Source organism: Neofelis nebulosa, chromosome 10, assembly GCF_028018385.1.
Source record: "Neofelis nebulosa isolate mNeoNeb1 chromosome 10, mNeoNeb1.pri, whole genome shotgun sequence".
In the NCBI taxonomy this organism is placed as follows: Eukaryota; Metazoa; Chordata; class Mammalia; order Carnivora; family Felidae; genus Neofelis; species Neofelis nebulosa.
In genome coordinates this window covers 115,105,779-115,121,862 of record NC_080791.1, presented here as the reverse complement: position 1 = coordinate 115,121,862, position 16,084 = coordinate 115,105,779, and the positions used below count along the sequence as shown (strand labels likewise).

General features: G+C 67.6%; 3 protein-coding genes across 6 annotated transcripts; 2 read left to right on the top strand and 1 right to left on the bottom strand.

The window, feature by feature from the left end:
- Positions 1 to 11: 11 nt before the first annotated feature.
- On the top strand, positions 12 to 6,721 carry CRACR2B (calcium release activated channel regulator 2B). Of its 4 annotated transcripts, none has more exons than XM_058690091.1 (10): positions 12 to 562; positions 2,628 to 2,819; positions 2,897 to 3,008; positions 3,485 to 3,659; positions 3,967 to 4,113; positions 4,228 to 4,318; positions 4,472 to 4,564; positions 4,790 to 4,956; positions 5,182 to 5,253; positions 5,489 to 5,928. In XM_058690091.1, exons 2-10 carry the CDS (start codon positions 2,634 to 2,636, stop codon positions 5,667 to 5,669), a joined length of 1,224 nt encoding a protein of 407 aa, XP_058546074.1. In that variant the 5' UTR covers positions 12 to 562; positions 2,628 to 2,633; the 3' UTR covers positions 5,670 to 5,928. The 4 variants fall into 4 exon arrangements, with proteins under 4 accessions (XP_058546074.1, XP_058546073.1, XP_058546072.1 ...); XM_058690090.1 differs by lacking the exon at positions 12 to 562 and adding an exon at positions 1,147 to 1,336; XM_058690089.1 differs by lacking the exons at positions 12 to 562; positions 5,489 to 5,928 and adding exons at positions 1,344 to 1,791; positions 6,591 to 6,721.
- Positions 6,722 to 7,969: 1,248 nt separating this feature from the next.
- On the top strand, positions 7,970 to 11,841 carry CD151 (CD151 molecule (Raph blood group)). The gene is made up of 8 exons (XM_058690095.1): positions 7,970 to 8,181; positions 9,063 to 9,144; positions 9,263 to 9,454; positions 9,788 to 9,862; positions 10,324 to 10,428; positions 10,536 to 10,694; positions 10,811 to 10,897; positions 10,991 to 11,841. The coding sequence occupies exons 2-8, from the start codon at positions 9,064 to 9,066 to the stop codon at positions 11,048 to 11,050; spliced, it is 759 nt and encodes a 252-aa protein (XP_058546078.1). The 5' UTR covers positions 7,970 to 8,181; position 9,063; the 3' UTR covers positions 11,051 to 11,841.
- A 1,222-nt stretch (positions 11,842 to 13,063) lies between these two features.
- Positions 13,064 to 14,696, bottom strand: POLR2L (RNA polymerase II, I and III subunit L). The gene is made up of 2 exons (XM_058690097.1): positions 14,512 to 14,696; positions 13,064 to 13,345 (listed from the first exon to the last, which is right to left on the bottom strand). Exons 1-2 carry the CDS (start codon positions 14,604 to 14,606, stop codon positions 13,237 to 13,239), a joined length of 204 nt encoding a protein of 67 aa, XP_058546080.1. The 5' UTR covers positions 14,607 to 14,696; the 3' UTR covers positions 13,064 to 13,236.
- Positions 14,697 to 16,084: the final 1,388 nt, after the last annotated feature.

Genomic DNA, 16,084 nt, shown 5'->3' with positions numbered 1-16,084 from the left:
CCACGGGGCCTGCCCCACTGTGGGCATGTGGCACAAGGCTCTTCGCAGGGCGCTGGGCCTCCCCTTATCAAGGCAAACCTCACCGGCCAGTGCACACACATTCTCCATCGCGTGTCCCCCTCCCACCACACCCCCATGACCCCTGCCGATATGTAGGTCGGGTCTGGAACGTCAGGCAGGGTGAGGTCTGACCCAGAGGAGGCTGGACCTTGTTCTGTGGGACATGGTTTCCTGAAGGCGTCCTCTGCCCTGGCCAGTCTGAGGGGGTGCAGCCAGCCCTTCCTGGTGACCAAAAAGGGCCCGTGGGGGAGGGGCACTGGAGCAGAGCCGGGTGGTTGGCTGGCTGTCAGGAGCTCTTGGGCGCTGGCAGGCCCCCGGCCAACAATAACGGTAGGGACTGCACGACTGGGAGAGCCGGCCGGGCAGGTCCCCGGTGCCGGGAGCCGCCCCCCCGCTCGCTCTCCAGTTCCCGTCCAGTCCCGTAGGCCCAACCTGTTCTAGTTCAGCAGGATCCCAGGCCCCTGCAGGAGCAGAGGCCTCCAGACCCCCGACCACCTCCCAGGTGGGTTCAGGGGCTGGGCTGGGGCTGGGGCGGGGGGGGGGGGGCCTTCGGCAAGAGAATGGGGTCTCTCCCCCCGGCAGGAAGGTCACGTGCGAGTCCCGCCCAGCTCCGTCTCCCAGCTCGCCCGCAAGGGGAACCCGAGTCAAGGCTGTGCCCCAAAAGGAGATCTTGGGGGCAGACCGCCGTGGGCGGCGGTGGGGGCTCCTTTGTGCCCCCACCCCACTTGTACAGGCCTTACGCGAGGCAGCGGATGCACGCACCATTTTGTGATATATTCCCTGCTAATTGTTGAACCACGGGAAAGACCGCAACTGGGAGAGCGTAGGCAGTGCCCGCCCCCACTCCTGGCGATGACCGTTGAAAATACCTTGCTCTGCCTCCTGCCCGGCTGGGTCCTGCACACACTTTTTGGCGCCTTAAATCGGGATCCTCGGGACAGCCCCACCCTCCTCGCCTCGGCCCTGCTCAGGAGGGGTCCCCCAAGCCACCGGGGTCATCTCCGCCCCGACGTGAACTCAGCTCTGCCGGGACAGACGCGGGGGGCGGCGGGGGGCCGCACGCAGGGGCCGGGCCAGGAGTAGGCGGCCGGGGCCGCGCGGAGAGGCGGAGACACGGCGACAGTGGCGGCGGCGGCTCCGCCCGGGGCCGCCCACGCCGGGGTCTCCGTTTCCCGCGGGGCAGCAGCAGCCGCTCCGCGCCCGCGCCCCCCGCGCGCCGCCGCCTTCCCGGAGGAGCCGCGGGGCCTCGCGGCAGGTGCGGCGGCGCAGCTCGCAGGTAGGCGCCTCGCGGGTCCCGCCGCCGCGCCCCACCCTGCGGTCGCCGAGGGACGCGCCGACCCTCCGGTGCCCCGGGGGGCCGAGCGGCGGTGGGCGCGGCGGCTGGCGGGACCCGGCCGGCCGGTGGGCCCCGCTCCCCCGGCCCCGCGCCGCGCAGCTTCCGGCTGGGATGGACCTCTGGCCCCGGGGAGACCGCGGGCCGCCGGTGGGGGTGGCGCTCCCGCAGGGGCGAGGCGACGGCGTGCGGGGGGAGACGACTCCGGTCCCCCGACCGCCTCCTCCCGCCCTTCCTCACACCTGCCCTCTTTGGACACTGCGCCCTCCTGCCGCTCCTGGAGTATGGGCGCGGAGGGAAAATTAGGGTCCCGGACGGAGGGGAGAGGACCCCAGAATCCCCCAGGCTTGGGGTTAGCTTTGGGAAATCCGGGGCCTGGGCGCCCGGGGGGACCACAGGTGGGTCTGATTAGGGGGCGGAGCGCCATGCGGGGGTTGGGGGGGGGGCGAGGAGGTTGCGCGACCCGGAGGGGACAAGTCTGGCGGAGCAGAAGGGCCTCGTGCCAGGGGGAGGGCCATCAAGCCTAGAATCTGGCGCGTTCCCGACGAGGCCAGTGGAAGTCACCGGTGCTCCAGGCTGAGACCCTGCACCCGCACCCCTTGGGGCCCGGGGCTCGGTGGGAGGGGCGGCAGCAGAAGGGCAGGAGCAGACGCCGCCTGCCGGCCACCCGGAGGCCGAGGGCGCTGAGGCCCAGACTCGGGGGCTAAGACCCGGCCAGGACTGTCTGAATGCTCCAGCTGGCCCGGCCCGTCGGCCAGGTCTCCAGGTGCCCACCTTCAGGGCCTGCTCAGCTCCTCCCCTCGCTGGCCAGTCCGTCACCCAAGCTCTCTCCCCTCAGTGGCCCCGGAGCCCCTACCTCCTTATTTTGCATCACAAGTTTCTCCTGTAGCTGCCTCCCCACCCTCACCACTCCCCACCACCCAACGGCGGTTGCCCCTCCCCCAGGTCCTCTCCTGAGCCGGCTGCCCCCCCCTCCACCAGGCAGCCTCCACAGGCCCTGAGCCTGCCCCACCCCACCCACGACACCCCTGTCTGCAGCACGGTTCTGCCCCCAGCTACCTTCCTCTCTGGACTTCTGTGGAGCCTTCTCCCGCCTTCCCGCCTGGTGGAAGGAGGCCCCGCTGCTCACTCCGGGACCCCAGCACCCCAGCTTAGCCCTCACCCACAGCCTCTCTGCCTTCCCTTCTCCCTTCTCATTTCTGCTTAGGCCCTGACTCTCCCTTGGCTTTTGCAGCACGTGATGGCCGAGACCCCCACTCCCATGGCCAGGCCTGGGAAGCCCGGGGCCGGGGAGGACCGGCAGGAGGAGGGAGAGGAAGAAGGGGGCTCCGGGAGGCCACGGGCAGAGACGCTGGAGCAGGCCCAGGAGCTGTTTCTGCTGTGTGACAAAGACGCCAAGGGCTTCCTCACACGGCATGACCTGCAGGTGAATCCCCAGTCCCAAGAGGCTGCCCAGCCGGGGGTGACCTTGGCTGCTCAGCCCTGCCACCCTTGCCTGGCTAGGGCCTGCAGAACGACGTGCCCCTCACACCGGAGCAGCTAGAGGCTGTGTTCGAGAGCCTGGATCAGGCCGGCACCGGCTTCCTCACCGCTTGGGAGTTCTGCCTCGGCCTGGGTGAGCGGAGCCCCCCTCCCCCGCCCCACCCCGCTGCACAGAGACCGTCCGGTGGCACATGTGGCTCTGGAGCCCACAGCAGACACAGATGGCAGCCTGTGACTCTCCGTCGTGTCCCTGCGGAACACACACTGGTGTCAGTGCACACAGGCCCCTGAGGAAGCCCCCCCACCGCCAGGCGATGTATGGAGCTGCCCCTCCTGCTACCCGACCCCCTCCCATCCGTGCCAAACCCAGGTGGGGCCGGGTGCCAGGTTTGCCCCGTTCTGGCCCGGCTGTCACCTCCCATTCCTAAGCCACGAGTCTGACCAGGATAAGGAAAGAAAAACAGGAAACGGCTCAGAATAAGGACAGGATGTGTGCGTGCGTGTGTGTGTGTGTGTGTGTGTGTGTGTGTGTGGTGCGGGGTGGTGAGTGGCGGCTGAGCCAGGGTGCTAACCTACAGCTTTGATAATCTTACCTTCCCATGCCCACAGGGAAGTTTGTGGGGGTGGAGTCAGCCCAGAGCACACCGCCCTCCCAGGCTCCAGAGGAAACCTTCGAGTCGGGCTGGTCAGATGTGCAGGGCACTGGGGGCTCCCTGGAAGAAGAGGAGGAGGAGAGATTCCGGGAAGCGCTGGAGCAGCTGGGGGTGGCCCCAGTCCTGGGCGAGTGAGTTGGCGCTGACTCGGCCCCCAGTTCCCTCCTCTGCTGCCTCCCCCTCTGCATGCTGCCTGTCCACACTGCCCGCGTGTCTGTTCCAGGCCGGGGTCGGGTCCCTAGGCTGGGACTGGCCCAGTCGTTCTCCGTCAGCTGTGACACCTGGGAGGGGCTGAGCGTGATTTCCCGCAAAATTTGCATTTCAGGAGGCGAACGCGGCTGGTCTATCCAGGGCTGCAGGTGTCTCCAGAAGGCTTACCCTTCGGGATGGGGTCAGGGAGCCCCCGCTTCAGCCTCAGCCCCTGTCCTCCCCCTGCAGGCAGCGAGCGGTGCGGACATTCTGGACCCGATTGCAGCGCGAGCGACCCGAGCTGCTGGGCTCCTTCGAGGACGTTCTGGTGCGCGCGTCGGCCTGCCTGGAGGAGGCAGCCCGAGAGCGGGACGGCCTGGAGCAGGCGCTGCGGCGGTGAGGAGTGGGGCCTGGGCGGCTGGGCTCGGGAGGCGGTAGAGGCGAGACTGGGGTCTGTGGTGCCGGCGGGCTCAAACAGCAGTCCCCCCCCGCCCCCCTCCGTCCTCGAAGGCGGGAAAGCGAGCACCAGAGGGAGGTGCGGTGTCTGTACGAGGAGACGGAGCAGCAGCTTCGCGAGCAGTGCCAGCGTCTCCGGAGTCAGGTGGGCCCGAAGCCCCGCCCCCGCCCCGCCCCGGCCCAATCCCAGACGCGCTAGTCTCGTGGCCACGCCCCCTCAAAATTGGCTCCACCCGGCCCCTCCCCCGGCGCGTGCCCCCCCGCCCGCCTGGGCTCAGGAGCTCCCCGCACATCCCAGGACCTCCCCCGGGAGGAGCGCACAGGCCTCCTGGAGCTGGAGCTGCAGGACCGCGAGCAGGAGCTGGAGCGGGCAGGCCTGCGGCAGCGGGAGGTGAGTGGTCCCCCACCCGCCCCTGCAGGGTTGGGGTGCTGACAGACCCAGAGAGGGGCTCTATCCCCGCCGTCACCCGCGCACTCTCTGGTACACTTGAGGTCCCGGTGCCTCAGTGTCCCCGACCCCGAATTACTGGGAGTCAGGGGCAAGCGCAGCACCCCGAAGAAGAGGTGGAGGGGTCCTCCCCAGCTTGCACTGCCCCCCCCCCCCCCCATCCCGCAGCTGGAACAGCAGCTGCAGGCCCGGGCCAGCGAGCAGCTGGAGGTGCAGGCGCAGAACGCCCAGCTGTGGCTAGCCAACGAGGCGCTACGAACGCAGCTGGAGGAGACGCAGGAGCAGCTCCACAGGCTGGAGGGCGACTTGCGGAGCCGCCAGGAGCAAACCCTACGGTGCCTGGGAAGCGGGGGGTGGGGAGGCGGAGCATCAGGGGCGGGCCCGGGGAGGGGCTGCGGCCGGCGGGCGAGGCGGGGCGGGAATAGCTTTGGGGGCTCGGGTCCGGGCCACTCCCATCCCCATCCCCCGTCCCGGCCCAGCCCTCAGGGTCTGCGTGGGTCAGGGTCGTGGGTCGCGCCGAGGAGCCTCCCGGCACCCAGGTCACCACCTCTCTCTTGCAGAGATGTGGTTGCTGTGTCGAGGAACATGCAAAAGGAGAAGCTCAGCCTCCTGCGGCAACTGGGACTCCTCAGGTGAGGTCAGGTGCAGGCCGGAGGGGAGGGTCCCCACACAGCTTGGGGTCTCCTAGCTCTCAAACGTTCCCGACCACGGCCTCATCCTATTGGGAGGCAGTCAGTCCGCTTGTCTGTCCCCCATCCCTCGGGGGCATCCGCAGCCAGGCACCCCGTCTGAGGGACAGCAGAACCCGCATTCCCCCCTTGCCCCGGGAAAGCTGCCTCTCAGAGCCCTTGCACTCCCCTTCCCCAGGGAGCTGAATGCGAGGCTACGGGATGAGAGGGATGCCTGTGAGGCCAAGCGGTTAGCCAGCGGTCGAAGGAAAGCTCTGGCCATGGCTCGCATGCCGGGCCCCACCTGCTGCTGTCGCTGCTGCTGCAGCTGGGCTCGCCCCCCAAGATGTGGCTCTGGCCACCTTCCCAGTGCCCGCTGACCATCCCCCAGAGACTCACTGGGAATTCCTCGGAGAGGCCACCCCTCGAAGGCGAGGCGTCATGGCCCATCCAGCATTCGGGCTCCGCTCAGGGCACTGCAGGCCTGCCTGCATGCAGACATGAAGGAACTACCCGGGGAGGGGTGGGTCGGCTGGAGTCTCACGTGCCCCCCTGCTGGGCCTCATCCTGTCCCATCCCATCAAATCCATCTCTGACCAGCAGAAAACTCCCTCCTCCTAATAAAGTCCATCGACGGCACTGTGACCTTCTCAGCCTATGTGTACGTGCATCACAGCATTTCCCTGGTACGCACACGAGGTATCCATAGCACTCTCAAGGCAACTGGACAGTACACGTGTGGCACATGTCCTGAGGTGCTGGGGTTGTGGATTTTCCTGCCTGTCTCTGGTCATGCTTTCAAGCCCTCACTGTCCATTCAAGCTGAAGCCCCGTGGGGCCCTCTGTGGGAACCAGGGGGCCGAGGCCCATTGTCTGGGCCCGCTCCCGGCCCCAGTTGACAATCCCCTCCCCATACCCGTCCTCACACAGCCCCAGGTGGACCAGCTCAGCCCACTGGAGTTGAGCCAGTCCTGAGTGGGACCTCCTGGGGCAGCCCTGCGGCCGCTTCCCATGCCCGTCCCTCCTCCACCCCCCCATCACCCCACCCCGCCCTGCCGCCTCCCTGGAAGTGGGGAGCTGCTGGCCAGACCGTGAACCGTGGGCGAGGAGCTGGGGACCACTATCCATGGAGAGCTTCCAAATGACTGCAGAATCTGACCCACCCTGCCTGGGTCTGGGAATGAGCCTGGTGGCTTGGGAGTCCCCTCCCCTTCCTTACTCCCACTGCCACTGCGGGTTTCCCACCCCAGCAGGTCAGAAGGCTCGGCCCTGTCTACCCCACCCCTTTCCACCCCTCCCAGGACCAATGCCTTCCAGACTGGACTGTCCCTGGCAGGGACCCCAGGCCTCCACTCCAGGCTGTCCTCCATACTGCACCTAGAGCAACCGCACTCCTGCATCTGACCGCACCCCCAGACCCTACCCCACCAAGCCAGCATCTGTTCCGCCGGCCCTGTAAGCCTCCGGGTGTCCCTGCGTTGTGGGGAGAACGGGCCTGGGCCTGGAGGAGGGCCTGCTGGCCTGGCCGCCGCCTCCACCGCCCCCAGCCCAGCTCCTCGGCCTCCCGAGGGCGTGAGCCCCGGCTGGGCTGCGGACGCCCCCGGGTGCAGCACGCCCGCCTCCGCAGTCGCGGGCGGACCCCAGCGCCCGCACCGGCGGGCGTCCCCGCCGCCCGCCCTCGCGGAGCACTGCCGAGACCTGCCCTGTGTCTGCCGCCGGGGGCGGGGCCTGCAGGCCGGGGGCGGGGCGCGTCTCACTCCCGGGCCCGCGACCCGCCGCGCAGTCTCCGCGCTCCGAGCCGCCGCCCCCCCCCCTCCCCCCCGCGCCCGGACTCCGACGCGTGGCCGGTGAGTGCGCCGCCTGGCTGGGCGGGTCGGGAGGGGCCGAGTGTCCCGGGACCCTGCGCGGCCCGCCCCCGGAGGCCCGGCTGCGGGCGCCGGGAGGCCTGGTCCCGCCGGCCGGCAGCAGTCCCCTCCCGGCCCTTTCCGGAGCGGGACGGAGTGGGGGCCCGGGGCCGGGCGCCTCCTGGGCCTTCGCACAGGCCTGGCGGCCCCTACGACCCCACCCGAGCATCCTAGTCATTGTCTCTGGACACCGGTGCCCGTCCCTCCGCCGGGGTGCGGGTGGGCGCGCCGCAGGCTCGCCCGGGCGGGGACTCCTCCTCGGGCCTGGCTGGCGCCGAGTGCGGGGCTGCCCTGCTTGGGGCGTGGGCCGCGGGCCGCGGGCCGCGGCGGGCCCGGCTGAGTTGCAGGGGCCAGGGCGGGGCGGCTCGGTCCCAGGCCGCGGGAACTATTTCTGCCGGCGCCTTCCCGGGGGGCTCACATCCGCCAGGCACTCCCGGAAAGAGGGGCCCCTCCTCCGCCCGCCGCCCGCGCGTGGGGGCCGGACCTGTGTCGGGAGAATCAGCCTCCTCAGAAGGCTGGGACCTCACCACGGGCCCAGGGGCAGCCTGCGGGCACGTGAGGCTTCCGTAAGCCCAGCTCCAACCAAGGGGTCTGCGTCTGGTTTTGTTTTGTTTTTCCCTTCCGAGGCTGAAGGGACCGCTGCTTGGTGGGCTAAGGGACGGTGGCGGGTCTGGCAGGAAGGCCCCGGGGCGGGGTGCTTGGAGAAGGCGGGTGGTCCCTCCCCGGATCACACTATGCAGAAATGTTTTCCGTCCTGCCCCGCCCAAGCACTGACCAAAATACCGGGCCTGGCCTCTCCCCTCCCTGCCTGCTCTGGAAACCCAGCTGGTCAGAGCCACTGCCAGGGGCGGCTGCAAGGACGGGTGACAGGCCCTTGCTGATCCAGCGTGGGCCAGACCGGTGACCTGTCCCTGTCCTCCCAGTGGAGCCTCCTAGGGAACTTCCGTCCACCTGTCTCAGAGAGGATCCGTCCTCACTAGCCAACCAGGTGAGCGCGGGGTGGGGCAGGTGAAAGTTCGGCTCTGAGTGGTGCTGTATAGTCTGGAAACGTAGCCTCGGGCACTCAGCTGCCATCTGTGTCCCAGGGCCCTCTCCCCCCACCCCAGTGCGGACACCCCACAGGAGAGCAGGGAAGGGGTCCCTGGGGTGCCACTCGGGAACTCTTGTAGCTTCACATCTTGCTGGGGCTGGTGGGACCGCCCCCTTTCCAGCAGAGAGGACCAGCAGAGGAAGTACCCCCAGGTCTGGGGGATGGGTTTCTGCGGGCTCTGAATGCCCAGAACCGCCGCCTGTTCTCACCCTGGTGGGGAGGAAGGCAGGCCTGGCTTTTAACAGACACCTGAGGGGCTTCCCTGAGGCCATGGGGCTGGTAAGGGGCAGGTCCGTCCATCTGTGAGTGGCCTCCTCCTCCCCCCAGCAGCCGGTAGGTGCCTGCCAGCCTGCCGGCCTGTGATGTGGAGCCCCGGGAATGCTGTGTGTGTGTGGGGAGGCGGGTGGGGCCTGCATGAGCTCACCCTGAGGTGCCTGCTGGGGCTTCTGACCCTGGCTGCCAGCAGGGGTGAGTCAGCCTGTGACGGTTGGAATCCTTCATGGCCCCCCTGGTGCCCTGGGCTCTGGTCAGGGGAGCCAGGCCCTTCGGCCTTCAGTTTGGCTGTGGGCACTAGACATCCGCCCTGGCTGCGGTGGGGGGTGGGGGGTGGGGGGGTGGGAAGGGGGCTCCCGAACTGCCCCTCCAGGAAGCATCCAGGTTCTCACGGATGCGTTGCCAGGACCTTCACTCGGGGCCAGTGGTGGGCTTGGCCTCAGCCAGGGGCTGGCCTGGGTGCCTGTGTCCCCTCCTACTGACCTCCGCTGGCCTCTCGGCCCCAGGATGGGGGAGTTCAACGAGAAGACCACGTGTGGCACCGTCTGCCTCAAGTACCTGCTCTTCGTCTTCAACTGCTGCTTCTGGGTGAGGAGTGGGCACCCCCTCCCGTTGGCCTCCACCGCTCCCATTCCTGGTCCTTAAGGGGAATCCTGGCCTGGGGGCGGGCGTGCCGACCAGTGTGACCAGTGTGCGCTGCCCACAGCTGGCTGGTCTGGCCGTCATGGCGGTGGGCATCTGGACGCTGGCCCTCAAGAGTGACTACATCAGCTTGCTGGCCTCGGGCACCTACCTGGCCACAGCCTACATCCTGGTGGTGGCTGGCGTTGTTGTCATGGTGACCGGCGTTCTGGGCTGCTGCGCTACCTTCAAGGAACGGCGGAACCTGCTGCGCCTGGTTAGCAGGGCACCGGGCTGCTGGGGGGGGGGGGCCGGCTCTGGGGCCCCGGTGAGAAAGGGAATGGTGGGGGTCGAGTGTGACGCCGCAGGACAGCCTCTGCGGTGCTCACCTGTGCCAGGGGTGGGGGGCATCCCTGCATCCCAGCTCGGCCAGCCGCAGGGAGCTGTCCGGGAGTGCCAGCGCCCGCCCATTGCCATGAGCCCTCGGTGGCCACTTGGGATCTGAGGTTGGGGGCTCTGCTCTCTCGTGCCTGGGCGCCAGGAGTCTTCACGGGACGGGGGCGTCTGCGCCCAACGCCAGCTGACCGTCCCCGCTCCCCCCGCCCCCCAGTACTTCATCCTTCTCCTCCTCATCTTTCTGCTGGAGGTCATCGCTGGCATCCTGGCCTACATCTACTACCAGCAGGTGAGGGGCCTAGACAGGCCACACGGGGACGCACACACACGGGGACACAGACACACACGCGGAAACGTGCCCGTGCAAGGGCACAGATGGGCACGTGTGAGACAGGCACACACGCTTGGAAGGACACACGCTCCCCCTCCCCCATGTTCCAGAGGCCCCTGGGGGGTAGGGGCTCACATTGCGGATGGACAACTTGCCCGTAGCGCCCAACAGGCCCACTTGGGGGCTCATGCCGGGAGGAAGGTGTCCGTGGGACCTGGAGGTCCCTCCCTGTCCTCAACCCTGTCCACGGCCACCTGGGACACTTGTGCAGCCCAGCCCAGCCCCTCCCCGGCCAGCATCTGGCCCTAGCTCTGCTTGGAGACCCTCCCCCCACCTCCCCCCCGGTCTGTCCCTGCCTCCACGTGCCCCAGCTTGGAGGGTCTTGGATTGTTCTGCTGAAGCTGTCCCCTCACCCCCAGCTGAACGCAGAGCTCAAGGAACACCTGAAGGACACCATGACCAAGCGGTACCACCAGCCAGGACACGAGGGTGTGACCAGTGCGGTGGACAAGCTGCAGCAGGAGGTATGTGGGCACCATGGGGGTGGGTGTGCACACCCCTGCGGGCCTCCCTGGGCCCCCGAGGGAGTCCCTGCCCCGGGGGCTCAGCCCAGGCCGCGTTGCCGCTGCAGTTCCGCTGCTGTGGCAGCAACAACTCCCATGACTGGGGGGACAGCGAGTGGATCCGCTCCGGCCAGGCGGGTGGCCGCGTGGTTCCCGACAGCTGCTGCAAGACTGTGGTGACCGGCTGCGGGCAGCGGGACCACGCCTCCAACATCTACAAGGTGGAGGTAGGTGCCTGGGCTCCCTGGTGAAGGGCTGAGGAGCCGCGGCAGCCCCGGGTGCTGGGGGCCCACCCGAGGGGCCGGACTCGCCCACCTTTGGCACCTTACCCCTCCCCCGCCAGGGTGGCTGCATCACCAAGCTGGAGACCTTCATCCAGGAGCACCTGAGGATCATCGGGGCAGTGGGCGTTGGCATCGCCTGTGTGCAGGTTCGGGGGGGGGGGGGCGGGCAGGCCCCCACGGGTGCAGGGGACACGGGCGGCTGGTGGCCGTGCCCTGCTCACCCCGGCTCTGTGCCGCAGCTCTTCGGCATGATCTTCACGTGCTGCCTGTACAAGAGCCTGAAGCTGGAACACTACTGACCCTGCCGGGCGCCCCGCGAGTGCCGCAGCTTTGCCGCCTGACTACTGAGCTGACACTACTGATGGCCCCAGGGCCAGAGTCCCAGGACGCTGCTCTGTACCCTCTCCCCACTCTGCCAGGGAGGTGGCGTTCTCACGCGTGCACCCCCGTGCCGCCACCGTGACCTCTGGGGACCCCCTCCCTCAGAGGGAGCTTCAAGTGCCTTTCTCTCCAGACCAGAGGACTAAGGCGGGGCCCTCCGGCTGCGGGGAGGGAGGAATACTCTGCCTGGTGCGGGGACACTGGGTTCTGACAGTCAAGTCCCTCTCCGCTTCTCCTGTGGGGCTGGGGCCCTGGGGCCACCCCCCATGCCTGTGCTCCGCCAGAGGGGCTGGTTTGGGGTGAACTGGGCAGAAAGGGGCTGGCCCCCCCAGGGTGCTCCTAGACCCCTGGACACACCTCTGCATGGTGGTCAGGGCATTGCCAGGTGGGGACAGCCGCAGGCAAAGAGTCCCAGAGGCACCTGCCGCTGGGTTGCCTACCGCCACCCCTCCCACCCCCGCTCAGGAAAGCCAAGCGAGCCCGGTCCTGTTGGTCCTGTCTCTGCCCTCCCAGTCAGGCCTCTGCTGCCCCTGAGCCCCTGCTTGGATTCCCCACCACTCCCCCCACTGAAAGGCCACAAGCTCACTTGTTCACGATCACCTCCCCTTGGCAGGAGCAGGGGGTTGTGGGTTCACTCACTGCTGTATCACAAATGCCTAGAACTGCTGCTGCCATGTGACAGGCACTCAATAAAAGTTTGTGGACTGAGTGGGCTTACTCCGTGAGCAACAGACCTGATTCTGGTCCTCAGGGCTTTCTCCCCAACAAGGGGGACAGAACCCAGTCCCACAAGGGGCCAGGAGGGCGCATCCTGGCGGTCCCAGGCAGCCACGTGGGAGCCAAGGACTGATGGGACTCCAGGGCCGAGAGGCCAATGGCAGGGACAGCTGAGCACAGGCTGCTTGCAGAGCCTTGCCGGTTCTGGGACGGAAGAACGGTGGTGTGGCCAGAGCCTCATAGAGGCAACGGAGGCCTCGAACGCTGGTTTCTAAACCCCCTTCTGGCTCATGTAGGGATTAGGAAAGGGGGTGTGGGCTCAGGAATGAGGACAGGAGGCCTGAGCTTTGGCAGGACGTGTACTGGCAACAGAAGCCAAGGCTTAGGCTGTCTCCCCTGGGCAGACCCTACCTTCCTGCCACAGGTTATTTACTGGTTCTCAGAGGACCCCATGTCAGACATCTGGGCGGTGGGGCTGGCCCTGAAGAAGGTGCCAGAGAAAGTCGCCTCTGTTTCCTCTAACCACAGGCTCCTGCCTTCCGCCTGCTGGAGGGCACCAGGGTTTGCCGACTCCCGTCCAGGGTGATGGCTGCCGGCTCTAAGCCTCAGCCTGAGCTGGAACAGGACGGAAGTCCCCGGAAGATAGCTGTTCGGTGGGGCCACAGGACTAAATGCTAATGCCCAGGGCCCTGGGAGCTTGACCGGCTCTGACACCCAGCACAGCCTCCTAGGCCCACCCTCAAGCTGCTGTGAGGGTCTCAAGGGTGGCAGTGAAGGCTGGGCGCTCCCCCTGCAGGAACATGGCCAAGGGAAGGAGCCTGCTGGGCTTGGCTAGTGCCTAGAAGCTTCTGGCAGCAAGACCCTCTGGATGGGCAACTGAGACACAGCAGGCACTCTATTCAGGGCCCAGGAAATCTGGTTGTTGAGATCCTGGGAGGGGTTTCGGGGAATTTCTGTGCTAGGTCTAAGGAGCACACAGAACATGGGGGTGGGGATGCCAGTGTCCCCTGGCCCCCTAACCCAAGTGCTGTTGGCCGTCTGTGACTTTGTTGGGCTGTGAGAGCCCACACTCCAGGAACCCCCCACCCCCAGGCCGAATGGCTGTCATTTGAATGGCTCTTCCTCCCCCTGGGCAGTAAGGGCCATGTCCATCCCTAAGCAGCTTCAGGCATGAGACAAGGGAGTCCCACAAAACCAGGCTAACCGTTAGGACCTTCTTGTTGTTCTGCAAAGACCTTTACTGGACGGTTCCTTCCAGACGGGAAGACACACGCCCGCAGGCAAGGGACGGGCATGCTCCAGGCTATCCACACCTCACAGGGAGGAACTCTGGGCAAGATTCTGCCGGCCCCTGGTGGGCACAGCGGGCGGGTGGGCTCCAGCGCCCTCACTTCTCCAGAGGTGCATAATTGAGCAGCTTCTCGATCAGGTCCACGTGGGCCAGCAGCATGCGACGGCAGCAGTAGCGCTTCAGGCCAAGTGCATCCAGAGCGTCCCTGTGGGCAAGGACAGCAGGCCGTGCTCCGTTCATCCAGGCACTTCCGGGCAGATGGAGGGCCTTGCCCAGGCTCGGGCACGCCACACTCGGCTGCCGTGGGATGGTTCCAGCTCGGCTCCACAAGTCAGGGAGGGAGACTCCAGGAGCACCGCCCCACCCCCCGTCTCTGTCTCATTTCTCAAGCCAGTTAGAGTTGTCAATTTTGCCAGGGACTGAGCCCCAGTCACCCTGAAGACTGCTCCGGAGATGGCAGGTTGGGACAGAGCAGGCCAGGTTGGGAGGTCCCTGACGGTGGTATGCTCGCAAGGGGTCCTGTGCAGGGTACCAGCCACTCACTCACACTCTGGACATTGGAACGGACTCATTAGTAGCCGGCATGAGCACTCAGCCCATCCCGGGCCTCCGCATTCATCCAAAACATTCGAACCCCAGGCCCCGGGGGGTTTGAATGTGATCAGGGCAGGGGACTGTCCACACAGGAGCCAAGAGTCAGACTGTAGTGGCAACAGGGATTCAGACAATATTGTGGTGGTAATTGCAGTGTTAAGGAGCAAAGCCAGAAAAGAGCCCCCGCCACCCAGCACAGCGTGATACCCATGGCTATGTGGCCAGGAAGCTTGTTCTATATCCCCAAGAGACAAATGGTTTTGCCAAGACACGGGGGTGGGTCTAATGGCAGAGAGAGGAGAGAGAGCAGGTGGACAGGGAGGAAGCTGACGACTTAGGTGCCATGACTTGCCAGGGGATACCTAGAAGTCCCCAGGATACCGGAGGCTTGATACCCAACTCCCCACCTCTCCCCGAACTGCAAGGAGGGGGTGGGGGCGGTGGCAAGGCTCCAGTGAGAACACATCAGTGGAGCAGGGTTGGGAGAGAGCCTAGGGCATGAAAGCTCCCGAAGGGTCACCTATGTTGATACGAGTGCCCGCTCTCACCCCGCCAGGACCCGGGGACCCCGGGACACCGTCCCGCCGTTCCCTGGCCCCCGCGCCTAGCAGCAGCCCACCCGCAGACCGGGACCCCTGACCTCGTCCTCCGCCCCGGTCCGCACGCGTCACAGATCGGGACCCCTCGACCCCAGAGCCCCACCCCCCGCCCTTCAGTCCCGCAGGCCGGGACCCCTCGACCCCGTTCCCCACGCCCCCACCCGGCCCGGCGCCTCACCCCTCGGTGTACTCGGCCTGCAGCAGCCCCAGGTAGGCCTCCCACTTGTTGCCGACGATCTTGCCGCAGGTGAAGCAGCGCACGGGTATGATCATGGCGGCGGCTGCTCAGCGCTCGCTCGGTCTGATCTCGCCGCGCTTCCGCCGCGGAGCCGGCCCCGCTTAGGGCGCGTCCATCGCCGGGGGGGGAGCCCAGCCCCGCCCCCAGCCTCCCCCAGCCGCCCCCCAGCCCGCCCCGCCGGCCCCGGTGCCGTCAGCGTCCGCTTCCACCCGTGCCGAGTTCCATTCGCGTGGACCGGGGGTTCCGGGGTCCGCGCGGCCGCGGCAGGAGCAGGCGGAACCCCCCCCCCGGCCTTCTCTTTGGTACATCCCGACCTACGGCGTCCCTAGAGGGCCCGAAAGGCCCCGACGGCGGCCGTTCGCCTTCCTCGTGTCCGCATGACTGACAGCTGCGCGGCGGGCGGACCGCGCGCAGGTACCGAGTCCGCGCGCGGGGGATGAGGCCAGGGTCCCGTCCCCCGCAGCCCCCCAGCCGGGTCCGGGAGCCGAGTTGAGCTGAACCCGCGCGGAGTTGGAGCCGCGAGCCTAGCCGCAGCAACAAGTGGCGGGGCCGGGGGCGCGGCGACCCGCGCGGCGGGGGTGGGGTGGGGTGGGACACGGGGGGCAGAGAGGAGCCGGCCGGTGGCCGGCGGGGACCTGCCGCGGCGGGCGGACACGTACGGGCTTTTCCGCCGCCCCTCCCCGCCTGGAGCCGCTGCCCGCGCGCGCCCGGGGGTCTCTGTGGCAGAGTTTGGCGGTCCCATCCTCAGCCGTGGCCTGGCCCGCTCGTCCGCACCGTGTCGGTCCCGGCCCGGCAGTAGCCTGTAGCCCCGACGGCGGGAGGGCGCGGCGGGCTCAGCGGCAGCTCCTCTCCCCCCAGCGCTGCAGCGATCCGCTTCGGCCCGCGTCCCCCCTCGCTTCCTCCCGAAGAAGGGTCTGGGGGTGGGGTGCGGAATGGGTCTGCACCCAACTTGGGCCAGGCAGTGCTGGGTAGCCTCTGATCCGGGGACGTCGGGCCTCTGAGGACTCGGGAGAGGGGGGAGGCTGGAGAAGGGTGGGTGGTCCGGGAGGGCGTCGTGGAAGAGGTGCCTTTTGAGCTGAACTCGAAGAGCACGATTTCACGGGGGTGAGCCTGAGTGTGTGTAAGGGAGTGGACTGATCCTGGCAAAGGGAACCCTTGGACGGAGGCCTGGAGGCTATACCTGCCCGACAGCTCATGGCCACAGGTTTGTGCTAGGGCCAGAGGTGAAGCTAGGGGTGAAGGGGCAGGAGCCACAGAGGATTTAGAGGAAGGTCTAGCTGTGTCTCTGGAAATGGGGTGGGTGACTGAGCTCCTTGATCTTGGTGTGGGAGATGGGGAAGAGCAGTGTACGGTGAGAGGCAGGGAAGGCTCCCTGGAGGAGGTAAACTTTTGGGCTGTGGGGGATGGATGTGTTACAGAGTGGCACCTGTGACGTAGGTATGTGTGTGTGTGGGGGGGAGGGGCTTGTCAGGGTCCCTGGCCTGGGGCCTCTGGATCTCCGGTAGGGGTGAGT